Here is a 22,826-nt window from a genome sequence, read left to right as displayed (position 1 = left end):
AATTACTCACCTTCTAGATCCTCGACCAGTTTCTCCACTCGCCTGGACGCTTTCTCCTTCTCCGCTTGGAGTTGACCGATGACTTCTCGCAACTGGCCGAGCTCCGCATCTTGCTCTACAAACATAATGGTGTACAGCAACATCAAGACTATTTAGCAATACAGAACAAACTCACCGATACTTAGTACCTTTCTTCTGCTCGGAGACGTCTCTCAGCTGCTCAGAGGTGCGCCCCAACTGCTCAGAGATGTTGTTCAGCTGCTCAGAGGTGCGCTCTAGCTGCTCGGAGATGGTTTTCAGCTGCTCGGATAGGATGCCCTTCTGGTACTCTAGGTCCTTGGCGTTGGATTCAGTAAGATCCCGTTCGCGCTAGGTCCTCTAGACGTTCTTCTCCAATGCTAAATACGGACATCGCCGATGCAATATTAACCTCAATTTGCTTCATGGCTATGGAAAGAGTGGACCGTAGCCTCTTCACCTCCCTGGAGGTGTCCTCCTCCTCTATGACCACAACTTCGTCCCCCCGCTTGCGGACGGCTTGAGGTCGTGATTCTTCACGCTCAAACTCCTCAACCTCTTCCTCTTCCTCCACAGCTGGTGTCACTCCCTCGGGGCTTGATGGCGCTCCCTGGGGGCTCGGTGGCCACACAAAGCGACCGACCATGCCCTGTGGCAACTTCGAGCGTGCCGCTTGCTCCTCCAACGTTGTCGGCCTCTATGCCCCAGACTCCGGCATGACATCAGCAGCTCTCGCCTCTGCCTCCGAAGACTCGGTGGCTCTCATCGTCGCCAACCGCTCTCTGCCGCCACCTCCATCAACAGCGGTGGTCGACTCCTCCGTAGACCGATGAGTGCCCGAGGACTCTAGGGCGGAGTCCATCTGTAATGTCTCTACACCGGGAATAGCCCCCGGCTGCTCGCCAGTCTGGCCCAAAGGATTCAGGTCCTCTGCGCGCCCCATCCTGCATCAGATCAGCTCATCGATCACCACAACTATGAAAATTAGAAAGCTACTGATCCCAAGACAAAGATACTTACACATCAGCTTCTCGGTAGACGGTTCTAAACCGGTGCTACCTCCCCGAGCACCTTGGGGCTGCCCTAGGGTCAACCCACGTGGCCTGGGCTAGAGGTCTTGCGGCCCTGTAACACCCCGGTGTTATGCCAGCATTTAGGCACTGCAAATCATGCATATTATGCATTATTAAGCATCCTAATCATACATGCCTAATCGTGTAAATAATAACTGAAACCCTGCTTCGAAACATATGAAACATGCTCACGAAACATGAATGTTGCATACACTCATTTAGAGTTATTTTGCCCTAAGTTATGCTTGCTAGGTTAGTAGAACATGTTTGGCTATGATTGTAAATCATCTAGAATTATTTAGCACAATTTTTGGAGCAAAGTTGTATCTAAATTATTGCCAAATTTTGCTTTTAAAATAATTCTCCAAAATTAGGGCTTTGAGTTAAAATTGACTTTAATTTTTTTTATTTCAAAATCTAGCAAGAATTGGACTTTGGTCATAAAAGCAAAAATGTAGAGGATTAAATTCTAAGCAACTTTTATTTTTGGGCCATTTTCAAAAGAAGTCATTTTCTTGCTCAAAAGGGTATTTGAAAACTGCTATTTGAAATTTCCTTGAAAATAAAAAAATTGAAAAGTGTTTCTATCCTTTCACGGGCCGCCGCCTCGCTTCTCGGCCCACGGCCGAAGCCGGCCTGGCCTGCCACCGCGCCCGTCGCTCGCCCACCCCACATCCGGCCCAGCCCACCTCGCGCGCACGGCCTGCCCCAGCGCTGCACTGCGCCGTTCCTGCGCGTCGCGTCCCGACCGCTCCAGAGCGCGACCGCCGCGTGGCGACCATGCGCCGACGACGCCCGCCATGTGGCAGCCACGGCCTGCCTCGCCCTCCACGTGCGCGCCTTCTTCTGCCCACAGCGCTGCTCTCTCCACTCCACTCCCTCACTCACTCAGCAGCAGCGACCGCAGCTCCCGTGCGCGCCACGAGCTCCGCCACCGCGCGCCGCGCCTCGCCGACGACATACCCCCTTCCCACGCCTCCATTCCTCGATTCCCGCCGCCAGAAGCTCCGCCTAGCCTCCCTGCCTCGCTTGCGCTCGCTTGCGGCCGCCGTCGTCGAGGTAAGAGCTGAGCTTGGCGCCTCCTTCCTCTCCGGCGAGCGCGCTGCCGTGGCCACGTGGTCCATCACGTCGCCGGGCCAGCGCCACCCTCCCAGCCGGTGCGGCTCGGCGTGGTGTGCACGCTGGCACCACCCGCGCCACCGGAAGGGCTCGCCGCCGGTGAGCACCGGCCGGCGGAGCTCCTCCCCTGCTCTCGGGTCGCTGACCCGTGGGGCCGTAGGGCCCAGCCGCAGTGGCTGGTGAGGGCTCCAGGTGACTGGCCAGTGGGTCCGGTTGACCCGCTGGGTCCCGCCTGGCAGCCCCTCTGGGTGCATAGCACCGGGTGCACCCAACAATTTCGTCAGCTGAAGTTTAAAAGGATTTCAAAAATGATTTTTTCAGATTTTTGTTAAATGCTTTGGAAAATGTTTGTGTACTCATTTTGGCTCCAAATTTATTGAAACAAATTTTGCTAGGTTCCTTGTCACCAGATCTACATGATAAAAATATTGCATGTCATTTTTGAGATACTTTTCTGTAGAGCTTTAATTAATTCTTGATATTACTGATATCTTGTAAAATGGTTAGTAAATCCTATAAGTATCAGAAAAATATGATTTTAAGTTTGTTACTCTTCTTGTGTAATGTACTTCTTAGGAAAAATATGTGTCATGCATGTACTATAGAAAAATTATGAGGTGTAGTTCAAGTGCCTTTAATGGCTGATTTTTGTTATTTTCGCTAGAGAGCAAAATTTGTATAAAACATGCATGTGATAATTTTTGTACAGTGATTATTTGTTGTGTAGAACATAGGAAAAATATTTCATCTGGTGTTTGGCACTTTTCACAGTACAAAGTATTTTCATGTTCATGATCATGCCATATCTTGTTATTTTTGTGTAGGCTAATCCACTCATTCAAATACCATAAAAATCTGATGGTAGACTACTTAGGGTAGTACTGTGCTATGGTAATTTTCTAAGATTTTTCTAAGCAATAAAAATAGATGTTGCTATTCAAACCTATTATTAATTAGGGTTTAATCAAGTGTTGCTTTATGTGTGATTAAGAAATTAGTGAAGCTTTGGTGTATCTTTGAAGCATTTAATAAGATGTGTTGACTTAGCATATTAGTAGTAGAAGAGAATGCAGTAGATGACATGTGCTTGTAGTATATGTTCTTGGATGATGTTGACTACCTTGCATTCAAGCATATCCATTGTATTCATTTCATCCGATGCACTTTTTGCATAAGCACTTATGCACATGCATCATACAGGATCGCAAACCGAGAACCTAGTCGTCATACCCAAGGAGCCCGAGGAGCAGCTCGAGGTGTAGCCGTAGGAAGTGACTGAAGCCGACGAGGAGGACGTTGAGGAACTTCCGGAGTGCCCCGATCACCGCCCAAGCTCCTTCGAGAGAGGCAAGCCTTGGAGCATTTTCTCCCCGGTTTGCAATTGTTAATTAAATACTTTACTTTAATTGATGCATTACGTTCAGGAGTTGTTTGCAACTATTGCTACATTATACCTTGTCTACCTTTGTTATACCATATCCTTATTACCCTGGTATCCGTAGTCGAGTCAATGCTTAGCTGGCTTAGACCGGTAGAAGTCAGGTGATTTCCTGTCACCTGCGAGCTATAGGTGGTTACCTGGATCTGCTTGGATAACTATGTAGTCATGGTATAACTAAGTGTTAAATGAAGTTGAGACCGGACGGAGGCTTGCAGAGTTTTGGACTGTAGTGCTTTCCGTCTGTGTCGATTAAGGACCGACCGTTGTTGGGCCTCGAGTCATGTTGAACGCATGCCTTACATTTAGCTGGCCAAATAAAGTACCTTTCGACCACGAAGCTGGGAGATTATTCGGACCGAGTAGATTGCCCGCAGCGCACTGTGCTGGAGCAGGTGTGGTAGGACACGGGGGCGAGATGATAAGACCAAAGTGCAGTCGGTCGGCCCCCGGGTACATGTGGTTCCTGGCAAACTCAAGATTCCTGGATAGTTGCCTCGGTGACCGATACCTCACTTTAGCGGGTGAGTGAGGTTTGTGTAAGGAATAAATCACCAGCTGGTTAGGAATCGATTCGAATCGCCATCGCTCCTGGATAGTGAGCACTTGACTTGAGTTACTTCATCGTAGTAATGTTGATGGAACACTTGGACAGTTATAATGAATATGACAATATGGAAGTTGTTAATGATCATTGGTTATCATTATCTGCTTAATCACATGTTTGCTCTAGTATAGGTGCAAATCTAGTCGATAGGTTAATAATAATTAACTTGACAATAATGCTTTTGGAAAGGTTCTTGAAATGCTAAAAATGCTTCTTTTTGCCAATGAGTCAGCTACACTACTATAAAGCCCATCATAATCCTTGGTGTCACTTATTTTCGGTTATGTCGGGTAAGTCTAGTTGAGTACCTTCTCGTACTCAGGGTTTTATTCCCACTTGTTGCAGATGGGCAGATATATTACGGCTACTGTATCAACTGCCTTTATCCTGCGATGGGTGATACTTAGGACCATGGGCATGGTCATTCCTTACGTCTTGTCTGATGCTTTTGTTGGAGATGATCATTAGCTGGCACTGTATTTGAACTCCGTGTGAGTGTGTGGTTTTGAACAAATGGCTTCCGCTACTTCTATTTGAACTCGTTTTGTAATAACTATGTTTAAACTCTGATGTATCGGAGATGCGAACTTTTATGTAATATGTGATGGTGACCGCTAAACTTATTACGATCTTGGCTGGGATGTGAGTTGGTTTGAAATCCTTCATGATTTCACGGACTACCGGGTTATACGGGCTTAAGTTTGCTAAATCGTCTGCTCCGACGGATGATTTTCTTACTTAATTTCGTATAATTGGTCGGTTCTGTTACAGCCCCCACCATCGGCGTCTCTTCCGCCTGTTGCTCAGGGACTCCTTCCCCTCCCTCCGATTACACCTCCGTGTGCGTGTTGTGTGATGGCGCCTTAGTGCCCGGAGAGGGAGCTACGAGAGCCTCCTCGTCGTCCGACCACTCGGATATCGCCGCACTTTGTGTCCGAGCGGTTCGATCGCCACCAAGCGAGATGTCGCCTGGCCTACGGGGAGCTACATCCACTGTTGTCTTCTTCTTTTGGGTTGGCTCATCTTGCGCCACCCTTTCCCCCCGGGCCTTCTCCGACACTAGGGAGACTCTCCGTCCGACCAGCACCTACGCCTCCGGATTCAGATGAGGTGCTGACGGCACCTTCCTCCGGCTGAGTGGTTGGCCTGGCGTCTACTGCCTTCAGCCAATTGCTCCTCAGCATGCCTGAGAAGTATGCTGCCCATTCCTACAAATGGATCTTTCCACAAGTGAATCAGTTCACTGCTCGACACCGGCATGAGATAAAATCACCAGGAACAATAGTCAAGATTTTTACCTGAGGAGGTGGGTTCGTGCAGTTTAAGGCTCTCGGTTGCCCTGGCATGCTAAACGGCACATTTAGAGCGAATAACTCTGGCTCGGCGTAGCACAGCCTCCTTCGTCAGTTTCTCCCACCTCTCCTGGGTGTTGTCAGTGTCTCTCTTGAAGTCAAAGCCCGGATGGGCCCTCTCCTTGCAGGGCTAGATGCGGCGCACTATAAAGCTCACCGCCACAACCAGTCCATTCATCTTCATGCCCTTTATCAGCCAAGGAGCTCCTTCACTTGATCCATATCAGCACTGGTCGGCTTCTTCGACCAGCTCTTCTGGTTCTCTAGAATTTGGTTGATGTCGCAACAGACGGCAGGATGACTCTACTTCATGTAGAACCACCTAGCGTTCCACCCCTTCAGCGAGGTATTTAGCGGCACAGTAATGTACTCGCCCGCCATCCCATCGTGGAGCTATAGATACACATAGCCGACCACCTTGGAACCACCCCTGCCCTTCTTCTTTAGCCAGAACAGGTGTCAAAAAAGATTGAAGTGGGGAAGAATGCCAAGATACGCCTCGCAGAAATGGATAAACACAGCAATGTGCAAAATGGTGTTTGGATGCAGATTGCACAAACTCACTCCCCAGAACTCCAACAGATCCTGTAAGAACGGATGTACCAAAAGTCCTAATCCACGCCAGAAACAATCTTCAAACACTACAACTTCATCGATGTGTGGCATCGGATAAGGCTCATCGTCGGCCGGACGCCATCCGGCGGTGACTCGGTCAGGAAGAACATTCGCCTCCACCATCTCATTGAGCTCCATCTCTCCCATGAGTGATGGCACCCATTCCTTATCACGGCTTGCTTCGGCGGTCGCCTTCTTCGGGTTACCACCTCTCCTCTTCGACGCCATTTCTCAGATCTAGATTGGGACTGGCGGCGGAAGCGCGTGTGAATGCGAATGGGGGAGCATGAGGCAAGGAGGAAGACGAAGTGGCGGAGTGGCAAAGGTGGGAGCGCGAAGTGCGGCGACACAGTTATAAAGGCAACCTCTCAACTTTTTGCATTCAAGGGTTTTTGGAAAACCGTACCATGATTTGCGCCCTTTCGAATTCCCTGAAGCAGCGTGCTGGGCCGTTATCTGGGCTTCTACACAATTGTGGCCCATATCGCCTATTCTCCGACGCAACTTGGAACTGCACACCGAATATTCGCCGACTTCTCCACAATACCATCAAGGCTCAGTAATTTCTATTGTACAGCCATTACTCTGGTTTTTTCTCTGAGATTTCCACTTGTGGCTCGGGGACTACATCATCATTACGACTTGGTTCCTCACCACACTGGGGACTTTCTTCTTGTACTGTTGTTTTTGACCCTGGCACCACGTGATCACGTCACCTACTGTCAGGCTCGGGGACTAAGTGGGCACACTTCACCTTGCGGTGACTGTGTGCTTTTCATTTCAGGGCTCCGCCCATGGACTGGTTGCTTGCTTGACTGGTCTTTTGCCTTTCTTCTACTTTCTAGACCTTGGCACCACGTGACTATATCACCTACTGTCAGGCTCTAGGACTAAGTAGGCACACTTCACCTTGCGGTGAGTGTGTTTTCTCTAATCTGGAAGACTCCGTGCCTCCTAAAGTTGAAGACGATTACCTCCCTTTTTCATGGTCGAACTCTAAGTGGACACACTTGGTTCACAGCGAGAAAATTTTCGATTTTGAACTTGAGCTCCTTACATCCTTCTGACAAGCCTTACTTGGGATACTTTGCTCGGTGATGGTTCACAACTGCTCGGTGACTAATTATGGTGGTCAGACTATGAGTCTGACTGCTCAGCTTTATTCACACCTGCTCGAACAAGCTCAAGACGTCATTGCACAGTGAATACAAGGCGCTCGGGGACTAGCTGTGGGGGGTATGACCCTGGATACCCACGGCAGACTACATGGGTTGTGCCCCCAGGGGTGGTCTAGTCCATAAGACGAAGCCTTGCAGAGCACGGCGCTGCTCAGCGCGCCCGCAAGACACAGGGAAGATATCCTGAAGATACTATGAGATCTGTTAGATTATGTTCGATCCCATGATTCATGTAATCTGTTATTACTTTTCGGTTATCTCCTAGATCTAACCAATTTGTAACCCTGCCCCCCAGACTATATAAGGCGGGCAGGGACCCTTTTAAAACACACGCAATGTCATACGATCACCAATACAAATCAACAAACCACAGGAGTATGGTATTATGTCGTGCTGACAGCCCGAACCTGTCTAACTCTTATGTCTCTGTTGCCTTCTTGTTCTTGATTACGCGCACCTCTACCGATCAATCTACCTTCGTAGAATACCCCTCGGAGGACTACCAAGCATCTTTTGTTGACAGTAGAACTCACCTACACAATTCTAGTTAGCAAGGTCACACAAACCTTTGCAACTAGTACAACAAAGAGAGCTCCTACACATGCTAGTGATGGAAAACGCACAAAGCCTAAGCACACTAGCACTACTCAACAAGCAAAGCTACATAAGCTAAACTAGAGAGCAACAACAACTTAGCTACACAAGCTAAGCAAGGACAGGAGCAACAACACAAGCACAACAATATGAACAAGTAAATACAAGCTTGTGATAGAGAATTGCAAACCAACAGAAAGATGATGACAATGATTTTTATCCCGAGATTTAGTGGTTTGCCAACCACTTATTCCCCGTTGAGGCAAGCTCAAGGTTGATGCCAATCCTCTGGCTAGTGGTGACCCCATATCACACTCTCCCATATGGAGTGCTCACCATGATATCTAGCACTTGAACCGGCCGGACCACTTGACGCTCTTCACGCCTCGCTTTTACTAGAGTTGCTCTTCGCAATCTCTCATGGGGCGAGCACAACACCGTTCACAATACGGATGCGGTCGCTTTCAGAGCACCGCTCAATCTCGAGCGTGCTACAACGAAGCACACAAGCCTCCAAGCCATCTAGGAGGTGGCAACCTCTAAGACTAACAAGCACCACTGGCTTGCAACTTAATCATCTAGTGCCACTCGATGTAATCTCTCAATGCAACGCACTAGCGATCACTCACTCGCAATCTGATGCAATCACTACTTGCACAAGTGGGTTAGAGGCTCTCCAGCACTCCCCAAACATGGACACTAAGTCCCAAGGGTGTTGATCAACTAGCCCAAGGTGGACAAGGGTCCTATTTATATCCCCAAGGGCAAAGTGACCATTGGTCCCTTCATTAGGCAAAACACGAGAGCGTCGGACCGTCCTACGCATAGCGTCGAACCATGGACGTCAAGGTCCGACACCCTAGAAACATGCCACGTGTACCAACCATTTGAAACTAGCAGTAAGCGCCCAACGACTCTTTTGCGCAAGGTCTGAACGTCCACGATTCGATGACTGGCGGACCAATCGTTATCGAAGGTCCGACGCACTCAAGAGAGGTCCAGAAATGATTTCTGCACCGTCGGACCGGCCCTACGCTAGGCATCAGACCAATTCTCAGGGTCCGACACCCTACAACATTTTCACAATCATTTTTCAAAGGATTTTCACTCCTCTTTCCACACCACTCAATCCTAGCATCGCATGCAAAGTTAGATCGCTCAAGTGGCACTAGATGACCGATATGCAAACAAGTTGGCCCCTCTTAATAGTACAACCATCTAACCTAAATATGGCCATGCACTTCTCTACATAGCCTTTGATCGATGAAATGAAATGCTCTACAAATATACATTTGCCTTGCGCATTCCAATTCATCTCCATGTTGATGATATGATCCACTTTATGTCACCATGTGGACTTATTGGTTCATCGATCGCAACTTCGCTTGCTCTTCAACGTTGCTTTGGAAGACTAGCTACGTGTAGCATTGATTGTCGGTAGACCTACGGTGCCTTGCGGACTTCACGAACATGTCTTCCTCTTCGGCCATGCAACTACTTGACTTGTATTTTAGGAGAAGGGAGACTCTAGTTTGATGGAGCTTACTCATGTGTTGCTCAAAGGAATACAGTTCATCTATTCAGTTGTTTTCGGTCATTGTTTGTGGTTATTGAGTAATGTTACTAGATGACCGGTTGGTGGAGAATAGGTGGACTTCGGAGACATGCGAAATGCTTTGGGATTTGCTCTGTTCGGAGGTGATTGAAAACTAGCATTTGTTGAGGCAACGATTGTGAGTCATGAGATGGAGATCTAACGGATCAGATGTACGAACCTTGAAACTAGATCAAAGGATCACGTTGTCGCCTAAAGCAAAGCCAGATTTCAGGCGCCTGCTTTTTAGGAAAAATGAAATGCTTTAGATGTGCCATTCATCACCTTCTTTTGTATTAGCACGACAGAGTTTTGTAGGGTGAGAAAATTTATTGCGGACTGACATAAGAAAACTGTGCTTTGAGCGATAAGGTGTTAAAATGATGTTTTTTTTCTAAGGTGGTAGTTATCAAAATTATGTAGCAGTTTTAGGGTGTGCGGACTGACATGATCCTCCGTTTTGCACGAAGAAAATGAAAATGTAGGTCAGTAGGTGTAGGCCCGGTTCGTTTAGCTCAAATTCGGTTTATACTGATTGATTGTGAGAGGAAAATACTGCGTTCGCTGAAAAATGCAGCAGAACATGGCCGTAGTTGCGTCGCACATGTCTACGCGTCCTTGCCTCCACGCCATTGCTTTGCATGACAGGGAAACTAACATAACCGTATACGTCTTGTAGTAGCTTCATTTCTTTCCCTCTCTTGCAGCAAATGGTTGAACAACCGCATCGCTCGATTCACGGATTGATTTACTGTTGTCTGCTGTTTAATTTGATAACGAAGCAACGGCGATGCGACCCTGTTCCATGTTTTTTTACTGGAACACGTAGAGCGTGGTGTTCATCTTGCGGTCGGCGAGGAAGCAGTGGAGGTGCTCCGTGGGGTGGATGGCGTCCCAGAACGCGTACTTGCCGGCGTCCGCGCACGTAAGCGGGCTGGCCTCGTTGCACATGTACCCTATCTCGAACCGCCCCGTGGTGCCGCAGCACCCGGCCCGGACGTCCTCGAACCCGTACGCCGCCGGGTCGGCGAGCACGTCCGCCACAGGGCCGTACACGTCGCCGTAGACGACCCTGGCGCCGCCATCGCCGTCCAGGCGCGCCACCAGGTCGCGGAGGCCTGCGTTGAAGGCCCGCGCCACGTCGTTGTATTCCTCGGTGCAGGCGCCCGTGACCGCGTGGCGTTCCAGCGGGAGGCACCCCATGGGCGGGAGCCCGTTGAGGTCCAGCTTGCGCGCGCCCAGCGCGTGCAGCGCGCGCGCGAACGACTCCGCCACGCCCAGGAGGTAGCCCGCGTAGCCCGACGCCGACTCCGCGTACTCCGCCGCGTGGCCGCTCCTCACGGCGTAGTAGTTCTCCAGGAAGTCGTTGGTGCCCATGCTCACGACGTAGAGCGCCTCCGACAGCGTCTCCTGAGCTCTGTCCTCGCCCTGGAAGCTCCTCAGCTTCGCCGCGTACTCTTTGAAGTAGTCCAGCTCTTTCCACAGCGGCAGAACGGACTGCAAAACGGATCGACATGTTTGTCGGAGGCGGCGTTCACTGGCGTCGTAACAAAGAACCTATTTTTTTGTGCACGAGCACGATGGCGTCTTTCTTACAAAAAGATCAGACGTGGCGTTGTCGTAGCCGGCTCCTGCAGAAGCGAAGCAGGCGCCGGTGGCAAGGCTGCTCATGTTGACGTTGGGGTCCAGGTACGCCGGCACGAGTGGGGGGAGGCCAAAAGCCTCGGAGATGAAGTCGATGGCGAGGCGGCCGTTGGAGAACCGCCCGGTGGGCTGGCCACCACTGCCGCTTCCCGGCGGCCGGAGGTCGCGGCCATAGGGCGCGAAGTCGCTCTTGAGGAGCGTGGAGATGTAGTTGTTGTTGCCCGTGTCGACCGTTGAGTCGCCGAACACGATCAGCGCAGTGACCTTAGCCGCCGCCGGTGGTAGGACGCAGAGCATGTACAGCTGCAGGAGGATGATCGGTAGAGAATGCCGCAATGCCGACATGTTCTCTGTTCACGGATCAGCAGTTGCGGCTCAGTTTATTTCGGTGGACTGGTCACTGGATCATGTTGATCCGGATTCCGGTGTCAATTTCTTGATGTCCTGCCGTCGACTTTTTGAAGGGTTTGGCGAGCTACTAGTGACTCGGCCATCCTGCGGTTACAACTGATGGAGACGACTACACATTCAATGGAAACTTCCATGATTTGTCGCTAGTATATTGTCATTTTATACCGAGTACTAACTTCCCCATATTATCACGATCGTTCCTTCTGAGGGATGTATCGGAAGAGAGAGAAAAAAACAAATCCAAGAGACTTTTTATATTCTTTTTTATTATTAGGACACATTTTATATCCTACAGGTGTCTGAAAGTGAAGATAAACTAGCAACAAGGGAGAAGGTGTTCAATCCCATGGCTGAGGATGAGTATTGATGGTTGGATTTAGATTAGACGGTAATGTTTATTGGGAATAGAGATTTTAATTAAAAAAATACTCTCCAACAACATTTTTATTTGGCGCGCCATAACCCAGTTATCTTCGGCACCTAGTTGTGGCGCGCTCGGCTTGAGCATTGCGTTGAGCACCTTGTGAGTCTAGGATGGCACGTTCGTGCAGGGGATGAGGCACTGTGCGGGAAAAGGTCGGATAGCTAGTGACTCTCGTCGTCTAAATCTATCGACCAAATTTTCAGGAATAGACAACAACTAAATTTAGGGAGGCGTTTACATAATATGTTGGAATAAATTTTTTCTCAATAATAGCTATATTTAGCTTTACAAAACATTTAACTATTTTTTTTGGAGTTGATCTTATATTCTAGATTTCTCGTAGAATAACTCTCTAGAGTGCATACAAGATATAAAAAAACTGTTGGAGAGCGGACCGCCTCTGAAGATCCATTTTCAGGGGCGGTTCTCTTAAAGCAACCGCCTATGAAAATGGACGTCTATCGGAGGCGGTTTTCTTAATAGAACCGCCCCTGAACTTGGATATTCAGAGGCGCCGAGGCGGTCACAGAGCTACAGTGCCCACCGGCGCGGTTAGAGGCGGCGTGCTAGTTGAACCGCCTCTGATAGAAAAGGGTGGCGTCGCTAAAAAATGATTTCTGTACTAGTGGAAAGATATAGAAACCGATTTTTATGCAAATGACGCTATAAATGATGATTTAGAGAGTAAGATATACAAAGACTCTTGGAGATGCTCACCCCATAACTTTCGTGGTCATTTGATTTCCCCCTCACTTATAAAACTATTTTTTTGACAATTTAACTTCCAAAACAATTTGTTTTTGCACGATGAGTGTTTTTCTTATAGTGGTTTTTGTTGACATGGCAACATGTCAACCATCCTACGTAGACATCAGCCAAGAGGAAGGTAAGTCAGACTACACTCCAATGATACTTAGGGGGTAAATCGGTCTATAAAGGACTATTAAAAAAATTAAGTATTTAATGAAAAACTATGCAATTAAAAATCCTAAAATCTTGTTTTATAATCTTAAAGAATAATAGAAAATTAGATTTAGCTCAAAAAATATTAAACTAGTTCCCTACATATATTTTTTAAACATTCTCTATCTTATGTAGATTGTTCCTAAATTAGAATTAACTGAATCTTATATGGACTCCTTTTGGTTCTTATTTGCTAGGATATGCTATCGTTATCTATTATAATTACTTTAAATTAAAGACAATTGATATTGATGACAACACAAGTTGAGAGATTTCCCACGACTAGCATACAGCCCAGCCCAGCCTGTGAACCCACGGTCCATACGTTCTAAATTATAAGATATTTTAACTTTTTAGATATATTGTTTTTATTATATAGATAGATATGGTGTATATCTAATAAACACATAGAAAAAGCCATAGCAAATGAAAATTCTAATTCAGCTTAGAAAAAAAGAGAATGAATATCAAGCGTTTATAGTATGATTTTGAATACTCTAAAAAAGGAATGAGGGGCGTGGGAGAGAGAAAAACTTTTGGATACATTCATTCAGATTGAATTGCAAATATATTAATGATAAAATCAATTCAATTCTGAATTGCAATAAGCGAGCGAGGTGTCTCAAATAGAGATGAGTTGCTAGACTACGTCGAATAATGAATTCAATGATTCAAAAAAAAACTAAAAGATGGATTAAATTATACAAGAAATCCTGGTTTAAAAAAAAAAGTAAAATGGGAATATGGTGAAATCGGTAGACGCTACGGACTTTGATTGTATTGAGCCTTGGTATGGAACTTGCTAAATCTAGGAAAGCCAATATATAGTTAAGATGTGGAATTGCTATTCTGTGACTCTAACTTGACTCCAAACGCAAAGCAGTCCACAAGCCAGCCCACATGACACACCCGACGGCCCATCCGGCCTTTCCCACTACTCGCTGATTCCTCCGAGAGTCCGAGAGCAAACGCCGGCCGCAATCGGGAACGGGGAACCCTGGCAGCCGGCAGCGTCGCGCTGCCCCCGCCCCTCGCCGCCTCGGCGCGTAGCCAGTGGCCGGCCTCGCTCTATCCAGCAAGCTGACCAGCTCGACCGCTCGAGCTCGTCCTCGTCGTCGCCGATTTGATTTCTCCCTTTCAGCCCAACCTAGGCCCAAAGCCACCAGATCACGGCACTCCGTCCAACCTTCGGCGCCACCGATCCCCTTCTCTGCCGCCTCTCCTCCTCGTCGCCGGTGAAGATGATTCCCCAGAGCCAGAGCAGCTCTCTGCAGCGCCTTCAACACGTCGACAAGGTAACCTCACGGCCCGCACCCCGATCTCGGTGGTTGTCAGTTCGGTTCCTTGGGCTGGCTGGATGTTTGTTGTGCGTGTGCAGCGGATAGTGCGGGTCCTGGAGCTTGCGGGAGCGGTGATGGAGGAGCTGGGAAACTCTCAGGGCCCTCGCACCGATGCAGTAGGCGCGCACTGCCGCTAGTTCATGATCTCTATGAAGGTAACCAGCCCACTGCCTGCCCTCAGATCGTTAGGCTGCGTGTTCCTGTTGTTACCAGTTATGTGTCTCAATCCTCACTAATCTCATGCTAGAGAGACTATTGGAAAAATCAACAGTTGTTTTAAAGTGCTGTATGCAAAATTTTGCTCTGTCCAATGTTACTTTGTCTCCATCAAATTGACTATGTAAATATATGCATCTGCTCATCAATTGGTTTTTATTTAACGCAGTATGCATGCCACAAATCATTCATGATAGCTCACTGCTTAATTATGTTTTTGTTGGAGTAGGAAATTCAAACAACATTGCGTGAGGAAATCAAAAGTGCTTGTGAATATCTTCCATTTGAAAAATGTGATTACAGCACAAGGATTGCTAATGAGATATGCTGCAAGAAACTGGAGTATATAATTGAGAAGTTGGATACCATGCAACAGAACCTTGAACAGAGCACTGATGATGTTTAGCGAGCTGGCTACACAGTAGTAAGTGTACCCTTTTTTTTGCAATAAAGTGTAAATTGCTTAGCGAATAAGAGGATACTTTATGATGATAGTATCCGCTCAATCAGGTGATTTTGTCAATACTTTGGTGCAGTGGTAGAGTTGGTGAATTAGCTCTTTTCAATTTCTTGGTACTTGCAATGCAACCATTATACACTACATGACTTCCGTTGCATTATATGTTACTCCCTCCGTTCCAAATGGTAGGTCGTTTTGGCTTTTTTAGATAAACAACTTTTATTATGTATCTAGACATATTGTATATCTAGGTGCATAGCAAAAGCTATGTACCTAGAAAAGCCAAAAAGACCTATAATTTGGAACAGAGGTTGGTACGTGTTTACAGGGACTTCTATTTTGGCTTGTAAATTTGCTTGCAGAAGTTCTTTCCATTCGTGTCTTGATGTTTAAACTTCAAGCCTTCGTCTTCTCATCCTCAATGTGTAATTCTGTTGTTTGAGAGGATAATGTTTACACCAGATATTTGTATCTAAGTACACTGCTGATATTGCTTGTTATATGGCTAGCTCTTGTAATGCTTCCATATGTCCTCAAGGGTGGTAATTCTCTTTTTTTTTTTTTGCCCCATTATGATTCTACAATAATCTTTTCTGGTACTTATCCTTGATGAATTGTCTACCTTCTAAACGGGAATAAGGTTTTCCTCTGAGTTGAATTACTCATACTATGTCGATTACTTTCAGGTTTGGGAGCAACAGATGATTGAGCAGTACGCAGAAGGAATGTAGAAGCATTCTGTCAACTTATAATTGCAGGAAGCTTTTGCTCAACTCTGGGACTGTAACTTGTGGTTTGCTTGTATTCCATGTTCTATGACAGCCCTTAGTTTAGCTGCCTGCTGATGCTCAGTAGCATTGATCTTGGCCTGAGTAGGATAGGAGTAGCATCCTTGAGCTTAAAATCGTGGGATTTTAGGGCAGTGTATTTTACTGATGAGAATTTGCTCTTCTGTATTGCATGGACTTGCTTCATCCTTAGAACATGCCTTTTGGTATATTGTTAACTCGTTTTTCAATGATGATCTTCATGTGATTGCAATGAATGCAGTTTTGATTTAATTTTTCATGCTGGTTCGACATCCATTGCATTCGAAGCTCATCATGTTTTTTCTGCTGTAAATAGTGTGTGGCTATTTAGTCTAGTTTAGAGAGCAGGTCAAACATAAATGAGCCATTTATCTGTCATTAATCTTGAAGTCTATGATATATAAAATGATTGGGTATGCCGCCACACCAACCTCTTGAAATCCAAAGTACATTGAAGATTCATATTCCACTGTATGATTTTCAGTGTATCTTCCAAGTGCATCTTTTTTGTTTGCAGACTTGTTCTTTAATGAAGGTCACCAATTAGGTGAACAACATGTTTTATTTCGAAGATGGAGAGAACTCATCCCTTGAGTCCTGTTGGTGTGAGGTCAAGGAGTGTGATGGACACATGAAGCTAGCTGACACCCTTAAGGTTATGTGTTACCCATTTCCCATTTACAACAAGCGTCTTGGGGAACATACCTCTGCCCAAGAGGGGAAGGACCCATCGGTGGGGTCAGAAGAGAGGCAAAATCGCAGAGGAAACTGATGCTCTTAAGAGATATATCATTTCTTGTTGAAGTCTCTTGAGGCCTGGGCTCAGGGATATGGATTGCTATCCTACTCCAACCACTTGATCAGGGAGTTCCGCAGCAGCATTTACAAAGAAGGGAAGCTCAACAAGCGTCAGAGCTAGCCGGCCGACCTCCATACATGTACCCAAGTAGTGCAGCACACTAATAAGGCTCAGCAAATGGAGAATAGGCCTTGGCCTGAGTTCTGATCTAAATTAAGTCGCTATGTGACCACATTCCTCGCGTAGAGGAGGGGTAAGCCGTGTAGGAGTTGAGGGAGGCACTTGCACATGATTTCGTGCCTATATGCCTCAGCTTTGTGCAGTTGAGGCCCCAGAACCTTGTGCCAATGAGGAACCAGAATTGGAATCGACCCAACGGGTGCTGATGATGAGGTGGACAATTGCTCCTAGCCTCCTATTGTCTAGCTTGGTTCTAGTCCATGTATCCATCCACAATTTATGGCCCTTGGACCAATCACCAACCGAGTGTGGAGGTAAGTACATATGCAACTACTTAGCTTTCAGCTTTAACTTTCCAACTTATGGTTCCTTATGACTATCCATACTTTCAGTGGAGAATATAGTAAATTACCATGCTGCAACACATGGAGAGCCAATAACTGGACTTGACAATATAATGATGATGATGAACTCCCAAACGAGGTAGCTACCTCTTTGTTCATTTTGAAGCATATCTATTACTGTCTCCTTGTATCTCTTTATGCTGCCATTTATATTTTTCAAATCACAACTGAAGCAGCATTTTGCGTTTGCGTTAAGAATCAAATTGAGGGATCAAACTGTCTGACTTTACATTATAGAGACTAAATTGAACCTGAGGAAAAAAATATGAGGATTGGTGTGGATTGTCCACTAATTCATTTAGGAGATTCCTAGGGATCAAAACGGACGGAAACAGGCAGGAAACACACTCCTGTTTCTGTTACTGTATTTTTTCTACCGGTAGCAGGAGGAGTGGGATATACGGGTATACAGAAACGGGTAAATGTAACATCCCAGATGTTAAAAAGTAACTAAAATTCTTATCATGAGCATCATTATGCATAATCATCAGGCATTGTGGCATTAATACAACCCATGTTTCAATTATAGCTCCTCATGTTGCATATAAGGTGTTTCACATGTTACATGAAATGTTAACAATATTAATGTTTAAGGTTCTTTGTGAATTTATAGATTGATAATGGCTTAAACAATTAAAATTTTGTTAATATAAACTTTATAGTGCAAAGTGTGTGCTTTCATGTAGAATCAAAATATAATGGTGATTCTCAGTCAAACATGTTTAATTTGGAGCCCAACGATTGGATTTGAGGGTGATTTTCTAACTTAGCCATTTTTGTCCAAGTCCTTGAAAATCAGTTATTAAGTTCAATTTTTGGGTATTTATTAAATGAGATTTCATAAACAAAAATGGTGCAAATGTTGTTTCATTGTTTGATGGCATGTTCGAACTATGATAATGTATATTTGGTTGTTAAGTTTGATAGTCGGTTGACCTCTAATTAAATTGCCAAAGTAGCTGATCAAAACTGTTTTTCTGAAACCTTAACTGAATCCTGTTTCAGTTTCAAAGTGGCCATTTTCAAAATTAAAAATCTTTAAAACTAGTGATTTGGTGAGTTTAGTTCCTTAACCAATGTTGGAGATCTCAGCTCATTGAACAATGTTGCTTAAGGCCAATGATCAAGTTTCTATGTGTTTTTGGGAGAAAAGGAGTGGGGAAATGGCTCTGTCAGTCATGAACAGTGCATCGGCAAGCAGCTGCCACACAGCTGCTCACTGACAGCCGCCGCCCCAGTTTTGCCGCCTCCTCGCATGTGGGCACGTAGCAGCCTGCGTGGCGAGCACGAGCAGGAGCTGGCAACGTCTAGAGACGTCCCTCACCGTTAAAACGTGAAGCCACCGGCCGCTCTCTCTCTCTTTCCCGTTCTCTGCTTTGCCGCCGGTGAGCTCGGTCGCCAGCAGGAATTCACCGCCACCAATCAACCTCCGTCCAATTCCTCTTGCCTGCAGCATCACCCACTCCTTGTGCACCCACCCGACCCGCTCGCACCGCCTTTCTCCACCGGAATCGCCCTCGGCGCCGGTTGCGTCGCCGTCGCGTCACCATGGCCACCGAGCACCACGGTGAGGCCAGCTCACTCCGCTGCAGCTCTCTCTCCTAATTCGTGTTTTGGCTTCCTCGTTACGCGGTGATGCTCACCGGCTCCTCCGTTTTATCTCTACCGTGCAAGTCACATCAGAACGCGACCTCGCCGTCGGTTCGTGTCGCCGTGCTTGTCCTCGGCGTCGCCAGCCACCTCTGCTCTACCTCCGGCTCGGCCGAGTAGAGCAGTGAACTCGTGGTGAGCCCCTGGTCACGACTGACGCCCCCGTTTAACTGCTATCGCGCCGTAGAGGCCGGAGCCATGCCGCGCCGACGAGCTCTGCTCCGCCGTGATGCCATGGCCGCGGTCGAGCTCGGTAGGGGCCCGAATCGGTTCAATCGATAGCAGAGATAGGTTCGCGTGAACCTAGCGAGCGTGCCGGTAACCTCCGTGTCGCCGATGACCGCGCCGGAGTACCGCTGGTCTGCCATCGTCAACGACGAGCTAGCTGCGAAGCCTTAGGCGCTCAACCAGTGCCCTAGATCAATGCGCGAGCTCGTTGCGAGCACGATGGTGGTCACCTCGTCGCCAGAGAGTGTGCCATTAGTCGCTGCCGTCTTGCCGGAGCACCGTCGTGCCGCCATCGCCGCCGGCGTGGTCACTGCCTTGCCCTAACCGGTCATCTGTCACCACCAGTCGACACGCGAGGAAGAGGGGAGTCCGCTGGGCTAAGTCTCGCCGCCGGCGAGCACCCGCCGGTCAAAGGCCGTGCGCCTGCGGTCAGCGCGGGAGCACTGTGCAGTTGACCGCAGTCCCGCTTGTCAGTCTCTGTGGCTAGCTAGGGCTGAGTGAAAAATGATTTTCATCGGTTTTATCTTTTTTCAGAAAATGTTTAAACTTGTTGATTCTTGTTTATTTCATAACAGTGATTTTTGTATGCTTAAAAATTACATCTTTTAATTAATAAATGGACCTTACATGATTTTTATAGGCTAAAATAATTATCCTTTAATCATGAAACTTTTTGTGTATGCTTTACATGCTAATACCTGCCTTCACAAAAAGTTTGGTACTGTTTTGATAATTCTAAATCGGTTAATTAATTTAAGTGTGTTTAAATGCCTTTTATGGATTAATAAAAATAACAAATGATTTCTATAAATCCCTAAATGACTTGGTGTGATTTTGGACTTGATTGTAGACCTTGGGACAAACACTTTTGCTGTTCCTTGGCAACTCTTTTACTTCCTTGTTGTACTCATGGTTAACTTGCTAGTTAATAAATAAAATAGTTTACTCAATTAACTAATTAGTAAATACATATGATTAGGTCATGAAATGATCCTTGCTTGTCTCATGGTTGAACTTATGTAATGTTAGTTAAATATCTTGTCTTGTTTGACTAGTATAATGTGATAAGTGTTGCTTTCTTAATAACCACGAAATCAACTTGTTTATATAATTATTAATATGCCTTAATTATAAGTTCTTTAATGATGATCATGAGTTAAAATGTTCTCATGTTAATCTTGTTGGTCTATGTTAAGTTAATCCTTCCATGATAGACAACAAATTAACTTGTTAGTTAATAATGAAAATGCCTTTTATGATAAAAGCCCTAGTTCTTTAGTGAAGGAAAGTTGTACTCAACTTTCTTAACTTTGTTAAGACTCCTGTTAATGCACATGAATGTCTTTCATCATGCATCATGGCATGTAGTCCATCATGTTAAGCAAAGCATCATTAGTTACGTACTTACGTGTAGTGTATGAGAGTGAAAAGGCTCGTGGTGATCAAGTTCCGGAGAAGGTTCATCCATCCGTGGCGTTGGTGCCAATGTCTAATTCAGTGATCCTTTATGTGGAAACTAACCTTCTCTGCAACGTAGGCAAGTCCCGGTGCATAAACCCTCTTTTAGTATTTACAAATCTTTATTACACTTTACGTCTTGTGAAATGTGCATTAATTAATTAGGAGTTGGTCGAATACCATTGCTGCATGATTACCTTGATAATTAGGTATTCTTAGTTATACCCTGTTAGTATGTGTAGGTCGTTACCTCTAATGCTTAGTAATGCTTAGACTTCGATAGAACTCGAATGATGGTTTCATCGTTCGCGGGAGATAGGTTTTACCTGGCTCTTCTCGGCTTTGCTTTTGGGTCATGAGAATACCATGATAAATGATGTTTAAATTGAGACCGGGCGGGAATTGATGTTAAGGTAAGTGTTGGGCAGACAGGCTCGCCTAGTCGTGCTCGTCCTGCCTGTGTCGATTAAGGACCGATCGTTGTAGGGCCGCTTGTGATCGTGACTTGTAGTACTGGCCACATACTCCGGTAAGCCTGATATCTTGACTATTCCATTATGTGAAAAGACAACTATGCACTGGGCGTGGGAGATGGTGAGAGTAGCGTGTACCCATCCTGTGGATCCACCAGGAGTGGCGCAGGGAGGTGGAGTACTATGCTCTCGGGTAGCGCAGACCGGTTCACGTTTTGGAGGATCTGAGTGAAGGTTGATATATGTAAGTCCAAAATCGAGACCTGCATATGTCGTGTGGTAAGGAAACCACAGCTGGGCCAAATCGATACGAATCGTCGTTTGCTCCACGGTAACAGGAGACATGATCAATTGAACTGCATCGTAGTGAAACATGGTTACTTATCGTTACGAGACGAGATGCTTAAAGAAGTGATTGAGCTAGAATAGGTGCAAACTGGATACTACTAATGACTTAATGTTAAGCTAAAACACTGAAATTAAGAATCCACTTGTAGTAAGCTTTTCTGCAAAAGTTACTCTTGCTTCAATCTTTCCTTTAAGCCAGCATTTTCTTGGAGTCTTTCTTTTGGTCGGGTAAGACTTGTTGAGTACCCTCAAGTACTCGGGGTTTGTTAACCCCTGTTGCAGGTGCTGACTAGTGCTACTAATCAAGGTCATGTCGGTGGGCTTAACATGATCTGGTTGTCTCTTCTACCTTAGATGTTTCACCTAAGCCGCTTCCGTAATTCTACTCACCATTTGGAACTTAGTTAAGTTTATACTTAATCATGTTTTGTAAACTAATGTTATAAGTCTTCCGCACTCTGATGTAAGATATTTTGTACCAAATGTTGTAATATTGTGGTAACTCCATATTGATTATGTATGAGTTGTAAAATGTGGATGATTCAGGGTTCCTCGAGGACATCCGACAGACTACCGGAATTATCTAGCTCTCATGTATAGCAGTCAGAGGTCTTAAGGATAATGACAGGTGCATGTGGGTCATATAATTTGGGTGGTTCTGCCACAGTAAACACGAGCGGATATACGATGGAAACGAGCAGTAGACGTGAACATAAGCCAGAATTACATGCAGTCATAGATAGTGTATAAATTCAACAACAAACATAAAACAATTACAGGATCAACGTAAGCGTGAAACTAGAGATTTCTCCAACAACGACAACCTAAACGCGGCACCTATTCCATCTTTGGGTCATGGCACAGGGGAAAGGTCACGGACGCAAAACTTACCTTCTCCAACAGCCGCCGGCCCCGCTCGTCCACGCTTGCTCGCGTCGGCACTGCTCGCCAACGGCGGCAGCGTCGCCGCGCCCGTGTCGACCCCGCTCACCCCGCCACGACGCAGTCGCAGCAGCAGATCCACCACCGACGCGCGCCCCGACGCGGAGCGCTGGATCCCGCGCAGCAGGAGGCGTCCTGCTCCTCCCCACCGACGCCGCCAAGATGCGCCGCTACTCCGCGCTGCCCAACGGTGGCCGCCAGGAGACGCTGGCCGACCGCGCGCACAGCTACCGGGGCGTCCTGCTTGTCGTCCTCGCCCCGCTCGCGCTCGTCTCCCTCGTCCTCTTCCTCATGCCGCGCTCGCCAGCCACCACGGGCGTTGCCACGAGGTCCGGGCCCGCGGGGGCTGACAAGTACGCCGTCATCTTCGACGCCGGGAGCTCCGGCAGCCGCATCCACGTCTTCCGCTTCGACTCCAACCTGGATCTCGTCCACATTGGCAGCGAGATCGAGCACTTCGTCCAGGTACGCTACCTGTTCGTCAATTGG

The 22,826-nt window shown here is 46.7% G+C and overlaps 1 protein-coding gene and 1 pseudogene across 1 annotated transcript; one reads left to right on the top strand and one right to left on the bottom strand.

Moving 5' to 3' along the window:
* Positions 1-10,142: 10,142 nt before the first annotated feature.
* LOC136462856 (GDSL esterase/lipase At2g04570-like) lies at positions 10,143-11,601 on the bottom strand. The gene is made up of 2 exons (XM_066461900.1): positions 11,185-11,601; positions 10,143-11,085 (listed from the first exon to the last, which is right to left on the bottom strand). Exons 1-2 carry the CDS (start codon positions 11,575-11,577, stop codon positions 10,402-10,404), a joined length of 1,077 nt encoding a protein of 358 aa, XP_066317997.1. The 5' UTR covers positions 11,578-11,601; the 3' UTR covers positions 10,143-10,401.
* A 2,335-nt stretch (positions 11,602-13,936) lies between these two features.
* On the top strand, positions 13,937-21,852 carry LOC136466734 (mediator of RNA polymerase II transcription subunit 11-like; annotated as a pseudogene).
* The last annotated feature ends 974 nt before the right edge of the window (positions 21,853-22,826 follow it).

Source organism: Miscanthus floridulus, chromosome 7, assembly GCF_019320115.1.
Source record: "Miscanthus floridulus cultivar M001 chromosome 7, ASM1932011v1, whole genome shotgun sequence".
Classification (NCBI taxonomy): Eukaryota; Viridiplantae; Streptophyta; class Magnoliopsida; order Poales; family Poaceae; genus Miscanthus; species Miscanthus floridulus.
This window is presented reverse-complemented; position numbering and strand designations above follow the sequence as displayed.